The sequence below is a fragment of the Protopterus annectens genome, chromosome 4.part1, assembly GCF_019279795.1.
Source record: "Protopterus annectens isolate FY-2018-M chromosome 4.part1, PAN1.0, whole genome shotgun sequence".
In the NCBI taxonomy this organism is placed as follows: Eukaryota; Metazoa; Chordata; order Ceratodontiformes; family Protopteridae; genus Protopterus; species Protopterus annectens.
In genome coordinates, this window is record NC_056734.1 from 34768547 (window position 1) to 34783951 (window position 15405).

At 35.9% G+C, this 15405-nt stretch overlaps 1 protein-coding gene across 1 annotated transcript in view; it reads left to right on the forward strand.

Annotated features, from left to right (window-relative positions):
• Positions 1-15405, forward strand: part of LOC122800743 (maltase-glucoamylase, intestinal-like) — a 1506799-nt gene that overhangs the window by 429806 nt on the left and 1061588 nt on the right. Inside the window, exons 15-16 of the mRNA XM_044069982.1 lie at positions 1644-1761; positions 14684-14855. Coding sequence (XP_043925917.1) covers positions 1644-1761; positions 14684-14855 — 290 coding nt within the window. The remainder of the gene's footprint in view (positions 1-1643; positions 1762-14683; positions 14856-15405) is intronic.

Consider the following 15405-nt stretch of genomic DNA (forward strand, 5'->3'; position numbering starts at 1 on the left):
AAGGAACTCTGTCTACACAACTTCCAAACACCATAGGAGTCCCACAGGGCTCTATACTGGGCCGCTATTGTTCTCTGTTTTCACAAATAACCTCAGTAGCACTACACAACATGCCACACTCATACAATATGTGGATGATTCAACCATGATCTGCTCCACCTCATTTCCCACCACCCTACATACACTCACCCAAGATACCTTTAACTCAGTAGAAAAATGGATATCAGTTATCCAACTAATTCTAAATCCCAAAAAGACAAAACTGCTACTATTTACTCCTAATAGATTAAAAAAAGCTCTCCTTTACTATAACATCTAAGGATGGCACCACCATCTTCGCTTCTAACCACACCAAACTTCTGGGCATTGAAATAGACAATAATCTCCACTTTTATGTTCACATCTTACATACCATAAAAATAGTACACAAAAACTAGGCCCCCTATACAGGCATAAGTCCTTTAATCCACAAAAAGGAAGAGTCATTCTTGCACAAAGCCACCTCCTCTCAACTCTATTAGATGCAGCACTGATCTTTACCCAAATCAGACAATGCGACCTAGACAAACTAGAATCATGCTACAATAAAATAGCCAAGTTTGCTACTAACGCAACCTATTGAACCCATCACTGTGCTGCACTAAAAGAACTAAAATGACTTGGGCTACCACAGCTACTTAACTATCACCAGCTGGGCACAGCCTACAATATTCTCAAATATGCTGAAAGAAACCCTCATTATCCAGCTTACTTACTATCTATACTACAAACCGGTACCTAAGATCCAGTGAAAAATCTCTCCTCTCCATCACCAAGGATAACAATAATGCAGGGAAAGCAGTATACTCCCACACTGTTGCCAGAAATTGGAACTCTCTTCCCCTATCCGTGTCAACTGCCCCCTCCACATCCATATTCAAAAACTCCCTCAAATCACACCTTCTTAGTACCTGATTATGACCTTGTATCACATAACCCTACCCATACTACTATTAACTCCCCAAACACCTCTCTGTTCAAATGCTGGATCTCTGATCCCCTGTAGGCTTGGTCATCTGAAAGGGTACTTTTAACTGTAGAATCTCACTTGATATATTTTCTTCTCTTACCAATGTATAACTGACGTTGTCTTTTTACCTATGTTCTAAATCTTCTGTTACCTGGAGTGTTTTATTAATTTCTTGTTGTTATATTACTATTCTCAGCACATATGATAAAACCTGTTTTGTGTTGTATGCTGAATGTACTGTAACTGACATTGTCTTTTACCTATGTTCTATATCTTCTTTAATCTGGAGTGTTTTATTAATTTCTTGTTATATTACTATGCTCGGTATACATGATGTAACCTGCTTTGTGTATTATGCTGGATGTACTGTATTTGTATAACTTGATGCCGGAGCTTTTCTCCCTGGACCTCCGCTGAAAATGGACCTGCTCCAGATGGACTTTCCTGGTTAACAAATGTAAAATAAATAAATAAATAAATGTTTTAGGGTTATTATTATTATTATTATTATTATTATTATTATTATAATTATTATTATTATTATTATTATTATCATTTTTCTATAGTCTTTAAGAAATGTGTGCAAAACAAGTATAAAAGCATTACATTAACAATTCAAAGCAATCATTTTTAGGTATTCTCGATGGCCTCATGTTTTCTAAAACTCTGTGTATGGATGCAAAGCAAACCTGGGGAAATCATTATGATGTCCATAGTCTTTATGGTTATTCCATGGTACTGTCTACAGAAGAGTAAGTTTAAGTTTATTTTGTTTTTAATAAAATAACATTTTGGTACTTGTCAATTAAAAAAAACAGTTACCATTACAGATACTGTGAACGATATGCATATATATACTTGTAACAGAAGCTTTAATTCAAAATATCATCATTTCATTTATTTTAAAAATCTTCATAGATCGTATCCTTATGGAAAATATTATTTATTTATTTATATTTGTTCATTAATGTTTTCAAACTAACTGAAACTATTGAAATCAATGTAAATGCATTACCCACTATACAATCCTATCTGTACTAGGATTTCTCAGTTTGTTATAATTCAGAATTCAGAAATTTGTTGATTTATTTTGTGCTACAGAGGTAAGAAGACTTCAATCCACAGCACTAGACTGATCTTCCTGTTAAAGGCTGCATGCACATGATGCAGTCTGGGGCACAGCTAATGTTAATTAGCCATATGCGCAATTCTGGAATCTTTTGCCATGATCAGAATAGTACAGTAGAGCGAGTCAAAGAATATCATGCTATTGTGAGCAGAGAAAAAAAATGTGTGTAACCTCTTTTGATGATGTACACCTTTCATACTTATGGCAGGAGAGGGGTTGTTAGAACTAAGTCATTGCCAAGTCATGTGTGCCAAGTGCCAGTGGATGAATGATGTGCTGTCATGGCAACATACTGTATATGTATTGTTTTTGCATCTGTATATATGTTTGTGTGAGCAAGTATGTGTGTATGTGCGTTTGCTCTTTAAATGCTTATTTTGTTTTATGTAGGTGTGTGTGTTTGTGTGTGTGTGTGTGTGTGTGTGTGTGTGTGTGTGTGTGTGTGTGTGTGTGTGTGTGTGTGTGTGTATGTGTGAGTGTTTGCTTTTTAATTTTGTTTGTTTTAGCATATGGGCTGTTTTGGTGAAAACAGTGAATTTTTAATAATTTGCTTTAAAATTCCTTTTGGATCATTAACTTGTTATAGTTAAGCGACTTGCTTATCTCAGTGAAGTTATGACCTGTACTCTGTATGTCAACCAATACTAAACAAATACAATGGCTGCAGAAATAAACACTGTGGTTGAAAAATAACACAAGTACTCAAACAATGTTATTCCATCTCACAGTTCTTCCCTTAAAATAATCTGATTGTATATGGAGAACTTTGAAACCAGTTTTCCACCTGGATTCTTCATTCAGTATGAAAGGTGTGGTGGAGTTCTTTTTTTTTATTATTGGATAACTGTACCATGTAGGGCCAGAAAAGGCAGACAAATGATGGCTCCTTGGAGAAGGTAATGGAAAGCCATTCTAGTATTTTTGTCAAGAAACCTCTAGATACAAAAGCAGCAGAGACATACTAGAATGACAGTAGATGAGGACTACCTAAGATCTGAAGGTGCCTAGCATACTACTGCGATGGATCAGAGGACAAGTATGATTAGCACTAGAGTTTATTACAGAGATTGTAGGAAGAATGTCCATATTCTATGATGAGTAGAGATGAAAGGAAAGTTTTATGCTGCAAAGAATTATACACAAAGTGAACTTGAAATGCAAGAACTATAAATTAAGGCAAACTTGAAATGGATAAGATTATAAGAAAAAGATTGGGAATTAGTTCACTAAAATGGACTGGAATGGATCATTTTGCATCAGATAATTATCATATTTTACTGCGATAAGGAATCTTGCGGAAGAAATGGAGTAGCCCTCATAGTTAATAAAAGAATGTCAAAATCAATACTCTGTTATTAAGCAAAAATGATGGAATGATCTCAGTCAGATTATATAGTAAAATATTTAATGTTGCAGTGCTGAAAAGAGAATGCTAATCAGTTTTATGAGGATGTGCACCAAGTTTTGAAAGTAACACATATACGATATTAAATTCGTCACATGTGATTGGAATGTTAAAGTTGGTAGTCAAAGTGCAGCTAAAATAATTGGTAGGCTTGCCTTTGATGTATGAAATATAGTGAGAAATATACTAGCAGAGATCTGTCAATATAATTTAGTGACCATATCAAACATTCTCTTTCAAGGGCCTAAGAGATGAATTTACAAAAAGGTATAACTAGATATCCTATACTGAAATCATATTAACTATGCACTTAACAGCCAAAGATGGACACTTTATAAGTAGTCAGCAAAAACAAGACCTAGTGTGGTCTGGTTCAGACAATCAATGTTTACTGCAAAATTAAAAACAAACAAACAAAAAAAATGAGATACCTGCTCAGCAATATTCCATGTAATATCTAATAGAGGTGATGTACAAAATACAGGATTAGACAAGGTGGATATATTATCCAATAGGAAGTATCAAAAATATTCAAAAGAGAAAGAAAACTAAGACAGCAAAAATGGTTATCTGTGGAGGGTTTACAGTTGGCTGAGGAAAGAAAAAGTGCAAAAACTAATGGTGACAGAAAAAGAAATATTTCAAAACTGAACCTGATGCTCAGAGAATAGTAAGAAGAAATAAGGATACATATTTAAATGAGCAGTGTGTACACTTGAAATAAGAAAGAGGAATGAAAAAGGCATGACATCTAGCCAAGAAGATTGGTCATTCAGTATTGAGAAAGGGTTTCACCCGAAAGCTTTGCTGTTTTGATAAAGTTACTTTTCTCCAACGTGCTGTGTTTTTTTCATTGGATTTTTTCTTATTCAGCACCTGTTTTGTTGTAGTTTATTAAAGAAAATGCCCAGGCAAAAATAAGCATAAAAGTAGAAACCACAAAATTTGGTTACTTGCTTATCATCAAAAAGCTAAAATTACGTTATCTAGCCATATGAACTCATAATAGATAGATGGGGAAGAAGTTGAAGCAGTGAAATATTTTATTTTGCTGGGATGAAAGGTCTCTGCAAATGGTGACTGTGGCTATAAAATTAGAAAAAGTATTGCATTTTGGAAGAAAAGCAATGGCACATCTGGAAAAGATTTTAAACAGCAGAGACATCAACCTCAACAAAGTGGCTTTAAACACTGACTATATGAAAGGCTGTGCATCAAAACATTGGTTCTTTTGAACTGTACAGTTAGAGATGAAAAATCATTATTCAATGGACCACAAAAAAACCAAATCAATCAGTACGTAAGGGGAATAAGTCTAGACTGCTCATTGGAGGTCTTGATTGTTATAATGCAAAGAGAAGAATCACTAGACAAAGCAGTGATTCTAGAAAAACTCAAAGTAAAAAGAAGAGGGTAAGCTGAAGAGAGAGAGAGCATTACTGATTTAAAGAATATGAATTATCAAGCTCATAAAGAAGCTGTTCTTCACAGAAAGGCCTGGTGTGCTAAAGTCCTTGAAATTGTGAAGAGATGGATTCGAAACAAGAAAAATGAATGAACAACAACAGAATGTTTTGAAATTGAAAAAAAAAAAAACGTATATGACAGAACTGTATAGTTGGCAAAAGTCTGCAAAAGGTATGCAGTGACTCCATTGATGGATCATCACAGCTACATGTTAAATACTTCTGGTTGTAATGTACAGAAATTATGCTATCATTACTGCCTGCTGCACACTAATGTTTATAATGTACAAAGATGATGCATTATTGTTATACACTGCACCTTAATGTTTGTAATGATCACAGGTGAACCATTTCAAGCACACAGTATACATTTTGATTGTAATGTGCAATGATGAGCTCATCGCTTATCCTCATTGCACATTGTAGTGTACAGAAATAACCCCAATCACTGCTACTCGCTATAAATTAATGAGTGTTTTATTCAGAGATTCCCTGTTACTGCTAGCCATTATGCAGTATTTGTACTGTACAGAGATGATCCCATCAATGCAATTCAATACACAATAATGAATCATGAATCCACTACTACTGCTCACTACACAATGCTTGTAATGTACATCGGTGACATCCTCACTAGCTGTCACTGCACACTAATGCTTGTAATGTGCAGGAAATTATCTCATCAATGCTACTCGCTTTATACTAACATTTGTAATGTACACAGATGACCAATATTATTGTTTATAACTGTACAATGAAGTATATAATGATAGAGAAAAAACTCTTCACAGCTACTTACTTAAGATTCATGCTTGTCAGAAGTGACCCCATCAGCATTACTCACTCTACACTGATAACTGTACTGTACAGAGATGTCTTGTTCAGTGTTACTCAATATATATTATGACAGCAATGCAGATCGATGACAACATCACTACTGGTCACTGTATACTAATATCTTTAAATTTCAGAGATTACCTCCATTACTACTACTAATTAATTGTAATTTACATAAGTAACTTCACTGCTGCTCATCAGTAAACACTCACATTTGTAATGTGCAGAGAACACCCCATAACTACCACTCAGTACGCACTAGTGGTGGTAATGTGCAGATATGACTCTATTACTACCACTTTACACAAATGACTCTAATGTACATAGGTAACTCCCCAACTGTTCATCACTTCAGACTAATGGTTGTAATGTGAAAGGAATAACTTCATCAATACCACTCACTTCACACAACTATTTGTAATTCAAAGATTATCCCAATCATTGCTAATCACTTCATAATAATGTATATAACACATAGACATGCACTAATCTCACTCTAAACATTAATGTTTGAAAAGTGCAGAGATGACCTCACCTGTGATAGTCACTATACACTAATGTCTGTACTTTACACAGATAACTCCTTTACTGTTGGCCACTATACATTGTGATTGGAATGCACAGGGCTTCTGTCATCACTGCTGGTCTCTATAAGCTGATGTTTGTAATGTACAGAGATTACCCCATTACTTGTCGCTGACTTTACACTAATATCTGTAAACTCACATAGTGACTTCACCAGTCATAGCCATTACACATTAATGTATGCAATTTGCAGAGATATGCACAATATGAACACTCGTGGCATGCTGAAGTTTGTAAAGTAAAAAAATGAACAAAGCAACCAGGTTGGCTGCAAACACCAGGACAACCAAAATATACATATAAAGTTTTATTGATTAAGAGCTTTCATCTCCTACACCAAAGACTTCATCAGAATAACAAAATTCATCCCTCTTAAAGAGTACTAAAGCTAACCCTATTGATAGTAACACATTGTCATAATAAATCACCATTCCAGTCTTAAAGGGACAACAAGAGAAACCATAGCACATAAAATTGTTTACAGTCCATCAGACTACCCAGCCCTATCTCCAATCCTAACTCACTACCATCAAAATAGATCACTCAGATCTGAAAATCAACATCTCCTGCAAGTTGCAAACCTAAATTCCCAGCAGGTCAAATGCTCTACTCCTTCTATATTGCCAAACTATGAAATGCAGTCCCATTAGCTATTAGGACTACCAGTAACATCTCCTTCTGCAAATAGCTCTGAAGCGGAATCTTCACAGTCATCACTCCTAGCACCACTCTCTCCCTATTTCTAATACATATACCTTTAGACATTTATTCTAATTCTTCCTATATTTTCAATGTCTACACTCTTAACTGAGTATATTGTAGGCTGTACACTCACTTTGGAATGTATTAGAACATGTACCCTGGGTTTACTTCAATGCCTTGTATTTGTATATTATCTCTCTGTACCACCTATACTTTCATAATGCATTTTTTTAGTATCTATACTGCCTGTTATAACTATGCTTCTTGTTAATACAAACTTATCTATACTGCCTGTTATAACTATGCTTCTTGTTAATACAAACTTTTCCAATATTATGCGATTTTATACTAACTGTTTTTTGTGGAGCTTTTCTCCCCATGGCTCTACTGACTATGGGGTCTTCTTGGCCCAGTGGACTTTCCTGGTAAACAAATGCAAATAAATTAATAAATAAATATAATACACAATAAGACAAGGTAGGTTAACACAGGGAAACAACAAAGTAAAATGAATTAAAATAGAAAAGATAAAATTGTAAAATATCACATATAAAACATTTGGGTAGAATATGTTCCCCACAAACAAATACATTTGGAAAAACATACATTTGAAAGAACATATGTATAACTTGGATTCACTTCAGAATCTCAAAATGCTGAAATCTCGAATTTCAGTATCTCAAACACCAAGAAGTTGAATCCACAAAACAACAAAAACTAAAAACCATGAAATTCAAAACCTCAAATACTGGAGGTTTTGAATTTTGCATTTTTACTACACACACACACACACACACACACACACACACACACACACACACACACACATACACACCACCCACCACACAAACACACACAATCACTCTACTACATGCCCCCCACACCCCCCTACTTAAATATTCTCACTCCGAGGTCGCACTACATACAAACACACACAAAACACCCCCACACAAGCTACATTCTCCACGCACACACACATCACAGCAACAAAACACACTGACACACACCACAGCCCCTACCCAAAACCCTTAACACACACACACACTTACCTGAATACATGACCACAGCGAAACGTTAGAAGCGCGAAATTCAAAATCTACGGTATTCAAGGTTTTGAATTTCGCGCTTCTAAACTTTCGGTATTCTGTGGATTTGGCTTCTTGGGCTCAAAATACTGAAATTCGAGATTTCAGTATTTCGAGCTTCTGAAGGGAACCTGTATAACTCTGCTAAAAGGTATTATCGGCATTTGTTTGGAAGAAAATGAGCTAAGAGAAGAATTGCTTCATTTAATGGACATTGAAAGATATATTAAGATCACTGAGAGAAATGGACTGCAGAAGGTCAATAAGAGATCTATGTAATACAACAGAAGTAAACAGGATATATTACTGTACTGCTAAATTAATAACTGATAAAGTTCTACCACAAGAATACAGGTTAGTGAGGGAAAGGAACGGGAGAAATCGAATACCACCATGGAAGTATCGAAAAGAGAAAACTATAAAACAATTAAGACAAGAAGTGTACCTGTTAGAAGATTATAGAAGAGGGAAAAGATCAACCAAAATACTAAGAAAGATAGATGTGATTAAGGCAATGCACAGTATTAGAACAGACCAGGATCTATCATGTACTATCACAAATAACAAACTAAAAATGTCAGCACAGATGGAAAAAATTAGAAGATACACAGATAAATATAAGAGAAAAATACAAAACAAGCAATTTATTCATCACCCCAAAAAAAAAAGTTTATAGAGATTTGGGAAATAAGGTAAAAGGAAGTGAAAGACTGCCAAAAAAAGAGGAAGTAGATACATTTTGGAGAAGTATCTATGAAGATCCTGTGGAACATAACAAAGCTGCTTAATGGACAGAAGATGTAAAAGAAAGAATAAGAAGTTTAAAGGTACAGGATATGAAATGGGATGAAGTAGCAGCCAGAGAGATGGAAACAAAGTTAAGAAAAGCTTCTAACTGGAAAACCCCAAGGCCAGATGCACTACCTAATTTTTGGTTAAAAGTATTAACATCTTTGCATGATTATTAAGTCACACCCCGAACAGACACCACACTGGCTAACAACAGGTAAAACAATGCTCCTACTTAAGAGTGAACCTGCAAGCTATACTAAAAATTATAAACCAATACCTTGCCTTCCAATGACATGTGAATTATACATGGCAATTGATCCAGACATAGTTTATAGTCATTTACAAGAAAACTCAATTATGGCAGTAGAAAAAAAGGGGAATAAAAGAAAGTCATATGGAAAAAAGGATCATTTGTTGTTAAATAAAGTTATGGTGGAGAACTGTAAAAAGGAGAAGAATCTAAGTATGACATGGATTGACTACAGAAAAGCATTTGATAGTATCCCACATTCATGGATAAAAGAGTGATTAAAAATGCATAAGATACACCTTTCACTGACTGACTACATTACAGCAACCATGAAACAATGGCAGACCACTTTGCAATTAAGCCATGATAAAGGACAGATTATTATCCCAGGGATAAAAATTCAAGGGGGGGGGGGGCTCCAGGGTGACTCTTTGTCACAACTGCTATTCTGCCTTGCCATTAACCCATTAAACTGTTTACTTAACAGTTTAGGCCATGGCTATAATATGGCTCCTAGAAAACAATCTTCTCTCTGTCAATGATTTAAAACTGTAAAGCTCATCAGAAGAGGAATTAAAAGCACAGCTGCAAGTTGTCAAAATTTTTTCAGATGACATTAGAATGTCATTTGGTCTTGATAAATGTGCAAAAGCAACATTTAAAGCAGGAAAACTGCAGCACCAAGAAAACATCAGTTTGGGACAAGAATGTGATATAAAAGAACCCGAGCAAGAGGGAGTGTATAAATACTTGGGACTTGATGAAGGATCAGCAATAAAACATGAACAAATGTGAATAAAACGCAGTAAAAAATACTTTAGAAACTTAAATTAATCCTGAGAACAGCATTGTCATCTAGGAACAAGATCCAAGCTAAAAACTAATTTGCTCTTCCTGTCCTAACTTACAGTTTTTGAATGATTAACTGGCCCAAAAAGTGTTGGATAGATTAGATATTAAAGCAAGAAGGACGCTTCATGCTCACCAAATGATTTATAAAAATCACTGTATACCAAGATTATATATTCCCCGTTCCGAAGGAGGAATGGACCTCCTTGAAATTGATTATATGTATAGATCAGCAATCATGGGACTCCACACATATCTAGTGACCTCACAAGATCCAAATGTAGCAAAAGTTTTGAAACATGAGGAGAATAAATCTAAAATGTCTTCTCTGCTTAATTTAACAGAAGCATATCAACTACAAGCAGGAATAAAAATCAAACTAGAAGTAGATAAAAAACAGTCAGCAAATGAATGTGCCAGAAAATAAAAGAAAGAATACAAGGTAAAGGACCAGATGAGAAGGCAAGAAATGTGGAAAAAGCATAAATATAGTTGCAAGTATAGAAAACTGCTGGAAGAACCTCATGTTGATCAGGAATGAATGCAGGAATGGTTAAGGAGAGGTGAATTCAAACCAAGAGATGAAAGGTTAATATTGGCAGCCCAAGACAGTGGGCTACGTACACACTGGTTTACAAGTCCATTGAACATGTGGGAGAAACAGACATATGTAGGTTTTGTAAAACTGAATTGGAAACAGTCACACACCTTGTTGCTGGTTGCAATACACTAATGGCAGAAGGAATGTATGCTGAAAGGCATTCAAATTTGCAACCTTTCCCACTTCAACCCTCAAACTTTTTCCAAATGTCTAAAACTTACTGACTGGACCCCCTAAGAACCCTGCCACTAACCATTTCAATGAATCTTTCTTAATGCTACTCAACAACCACGCTCCTCTAAGAACCAAACATGTCAAAGCTAATGCATCCCCCGTCTAACAAAAGACACTAAACTAATCATGCTCCAAAGAGATAAAAAATGGAAACAATGTCAAAGAAACAAAAACCCTAACTTCCTAGTTGAATTCAAACATCTCCGAAACACCATAAAAAAGCTAATAACTAGAGACTGCAAAGCCTACTACTACAAACTTCAAACTGAGCACTCAACCAACCCTAAAAAATTCTGGGACACAATCTCCTCTCTCCTCCACCCTAGAAATAAAGATAACCCCTATCCCAACCCTAAACTTACTGACCTTGAAACTGCCATCCAATTCAACTTCTTCTTTATAGACTGCATCGCTAAACTATCCTCATCTTTCCCCAACTCTTCCCCCAACTGCAACCCCACCTGGCCCCCACATCCCTCCTAATACAAATCTCCTCCCCCCACATTCAGCCTCAAACTCATCCGCACAACTATAATAAAAAAATCTACTCCACCAGCTAAAACCTTGCTGGAATGCACCTGATAATCTACCATCAGCTTTCCTAATAATAGAAGCTGATAGCATTGCCTTTCCCATTTCTATACTAATAAACCGATCCATCCAAGAAAGCCTATGTCCCTTCCATCTGACATCATGCATACATCATCCCTCTTCATAAGGGTGGTACAAACAGTGACACCACAATTTCAGGCCTATTACCATCCTGTCCTCACTTTCTAAAACCCTGGAAAAATGTATTCATTCAAAATTAATGCCATATTTAACACACAACAATCCCCCCCCCCCTCAACATGGGTTCTGACCTGGCCACAGTACCATGACTGCCCTCCTTTCCTTTCTTGAGACCATTAGTCAAGCACACGACTCTGTCAAATTCATATCCACCCTGTTCCTTGACCTATCCAAAGCTTTCGATACTGTCTCCCACCCCTTACTCCTATCTCAACTCTCCACTCTCAGCCTGTCTCCCCTCCACCATATCCTGGTTCTCTAGCTACCTTGCTGAATGACAACAAGTCATGTAATGGAAATCTTCAAACTACTGTCCCTTCCTACACACCCCAGTGGGCATGCCCCAGAGTAGGGTTCTAGGCCCTCTACTCTTCAATATATTTATCAGTAAATATCACCACACCATCGCTGATTCATCACTAATCTAATATGCAGATGATTCAACAATCATCTGCTCATCCTACTCCCCCTCTAACCTGCTTCTAAAAACCCAGTTAGCTTTCTCTAAAACAGAAACCTGGATGCAAAACAATCACCTGGCCCTACACGCAAATAAAACCAAACTGATGATCTTCTTCCCTTCTAGAAACTCCCCTTCTGGCAAAAACTCATTCTCTGTACTCAGCTAGAACAAAGTCCCTATTGAAATTGTATCCAATGCTAGACTTCTCAGTGTTATCAATGATGAACATCTAAAATTTGACACTCATATCCAAACCTCCATCAAAAAAAACATAAAAAACTAGGACCCCTGTACAGACACAACTGCTACCTCACTCCCTCCACCAGAAAAACCTTGCCTCCTCCTACCTTTTCCCCTGTCTTATGTATGGTGCTCCACTGCTAACCAATCTCCAACTCAGCCTACAATCCAAACTTGAATCCTGCTACAATAAAATAGCAAATTCACCATCAACTCAAAAAACTGATCCCACCATTGCCACTCTCTCCATACCCTGCAATGGCTTGAACTACCCAATTACCTAAGCTTTCTTAAACTTACCACTGCCCACAAGCTCATCTTCAAACCTGCCAGTTGTCCCTCTCTCGCTACCACCCTAACCCCCTACATTCCTAAATGCTCACTCAGATCAGAAAACCAAAACCTCCTACAAATTCACAAACCCTCACAACCTCCTGGTCACCATCTGCTATCTTGCTCCATATCTAAAGTATGGAACTCTCTCCCTCCCTCCCTGTGCAATACCCCTAACCATACCAGCTTCAGATTTCTCCTTTTCTCATATCTTGTTTCAAAATGGGCATGTCCATGCTACTGTCCTACATAATATCTCCCCTAATCTATTCGGACTTGCACCCCCTACCTCACCCAATTCTCATACCACTACTTTGCCTACTACTACATTCCATTACCTACACATGACTGTCTTGTGTTGCACTGTGGCTAATCCTGTTGAATCTTCTTATAGCTACAGTTATTATTTTATTACAGCTAATACATATTCTAATTGTGTACATACAAAATTCTTCCACCACTGTACTATTTTCTGTATTTCCCTGAATTTATTTCAAGTACTATGCCTCATACATATCACACTGTATTTTCAAAGTGATGTAGGTGAGCTTACTGCTTTGTGTATATATTTGTAATTAACATCTTTGTAATTTTTTTGGGAGATTCTCAGCCCGGGCCTCCACTGAAAACGGGCTCATCTTGGTCCAGTAGACATCCCCGGTCATAAAACTTAAATAAATAAATAAATAAATAAATAAATAAATAATAATGTGGTAAGACTGTTGCACTGTGGATTGTGCAAACATTATGGTATCAAAGTGGCTGAAAAACTCTGGAAACATGAACCACAAAGCAGCATAGAAAATGATGAAGTTTATATCACATGTGATCACCCATTACCAACAGTTCAAAAGATAGATGCTAGAAAACTGGATATAGTGGTCCAAGAAAAGAAGACAAAAATAGCATTGATCATTGAAATTGGCACACTCAGTGACTACATTGGCTTGCATGCAGAGAGACACAAAGTCATAAAATACCAGGATCTGCAGGCAGAAACAAGAGCAATGTGGAAGAAAGATACCCAGACAGTTCCAATAGTAGTACGAGCAATGGGTCTTATGAAAAAGAATCTACAATCATATTTATATATGTTACCAATCCATGTAACGAATTGCAGAAGGAGTCATTACTGGACACAATGCGGATGCTGCGAAGAGCACTTTTGGCTGACATCAAAGATTGAAACAATACTAATTTTATGAACCTTAATCATCCTTTGACTTAGAAATGGGCTCCATTCCCATCATAGTATTAGAAACCCAAAAGATTTGGAGAAATTAAAAAAAAGGTAAAACATATAAAATACATTTTTAACATATTTTTCAATACTCTAATGCTTTCAACTTGAGGGCTGGAGTAATGGACAAATAATCATTAAAACCTGGTAGTGCTCCTGCATGTAAATGCAATTGCCACCTCAATTCACAGTATTCCAATTTTAATCCCCAGTAACCCACACTTCCATGAGGTATAACATGTTCCAACAACCAGATTGTAAAATAAGACCCTTTGCATAACTGGCTGTGTTTTTATAAAGTGCTGGATTATTTTCTATGGTTAATTTCATATAGGTGTTCATAAATCCTCTGCTTTAAACTACATTCTGTCTTACCAACATAATATTTAAAATAGTCGGATAATAGAACACATTGATCTTCAAAGGCTGTACATCTAAATACTCAAATTATTGAAGAGTAAGTCAAGTTTCTGAATGAAAACTGATCAAAACAAACCATTTTCATTATTAAAGAAACTAATTGGCATCACTCACATATTTATTAGGTGCACCTTTACTTCCTATGTTAGGTTTTTGTGTAATTAAAAGTCTCCTGAATGACAGTTAACAAAATAAATTTCTTTTTGTTTAAATAATTAAATAATTCATTTATTTTAATCTTGTATTTTTAGAGCTATTAAGAGTGTCTTCCCAAACGACAGAAGCATTATCTTCACTAGATCATCATTTGCTGGTACAGGAAAATACTCTGGTCACTGGCTTGGAGATAATGCTGCAACATGGAATGACATTAAATGGGCTATACCAGGAATGCTGGAATTTAATTTGTTTGGAATACCTTATGTAAGTAAATAATGTAGTAATTAAGATTTCAAGCCTTAGCCTGAATAATACAGAACTGTTATTTTGTAAATGCTACAGCCACTTCTTTTCTAACTGCCTGGAAGTTAAGAATCAGAACTTTTTTTTCTCTGTTCTAGTTTAGATAGATATGTTCTGTATATGTAGATATCTGACAACTATCTTTAATCAGTCACATCAGTTTTCAACCTGCTGAAGTTAAGACACTGAATATCTCCCCTGTAATGAACAAAGTTAAAGACTAGAACCTAAGATATATATATATATATATATATATATATATATATATATATATATATATATATATATCAATTCTTACATTTATATCTATGTCCAGGTTTTTATGTATTATCTGTGGATACATCTTTATTTATATCTATATCTATATCTATAGCTATATCTTTACATATATCTGTAATCCATGCATATATCTGCAGGGGAGCAGCACCTTTCATCATGAAAGCAACCTGCTGAAAGCTGACAGAGCAGGTGCTGCTGATCTAATATCCTCTGATCAAAGTTTACTGGCTTT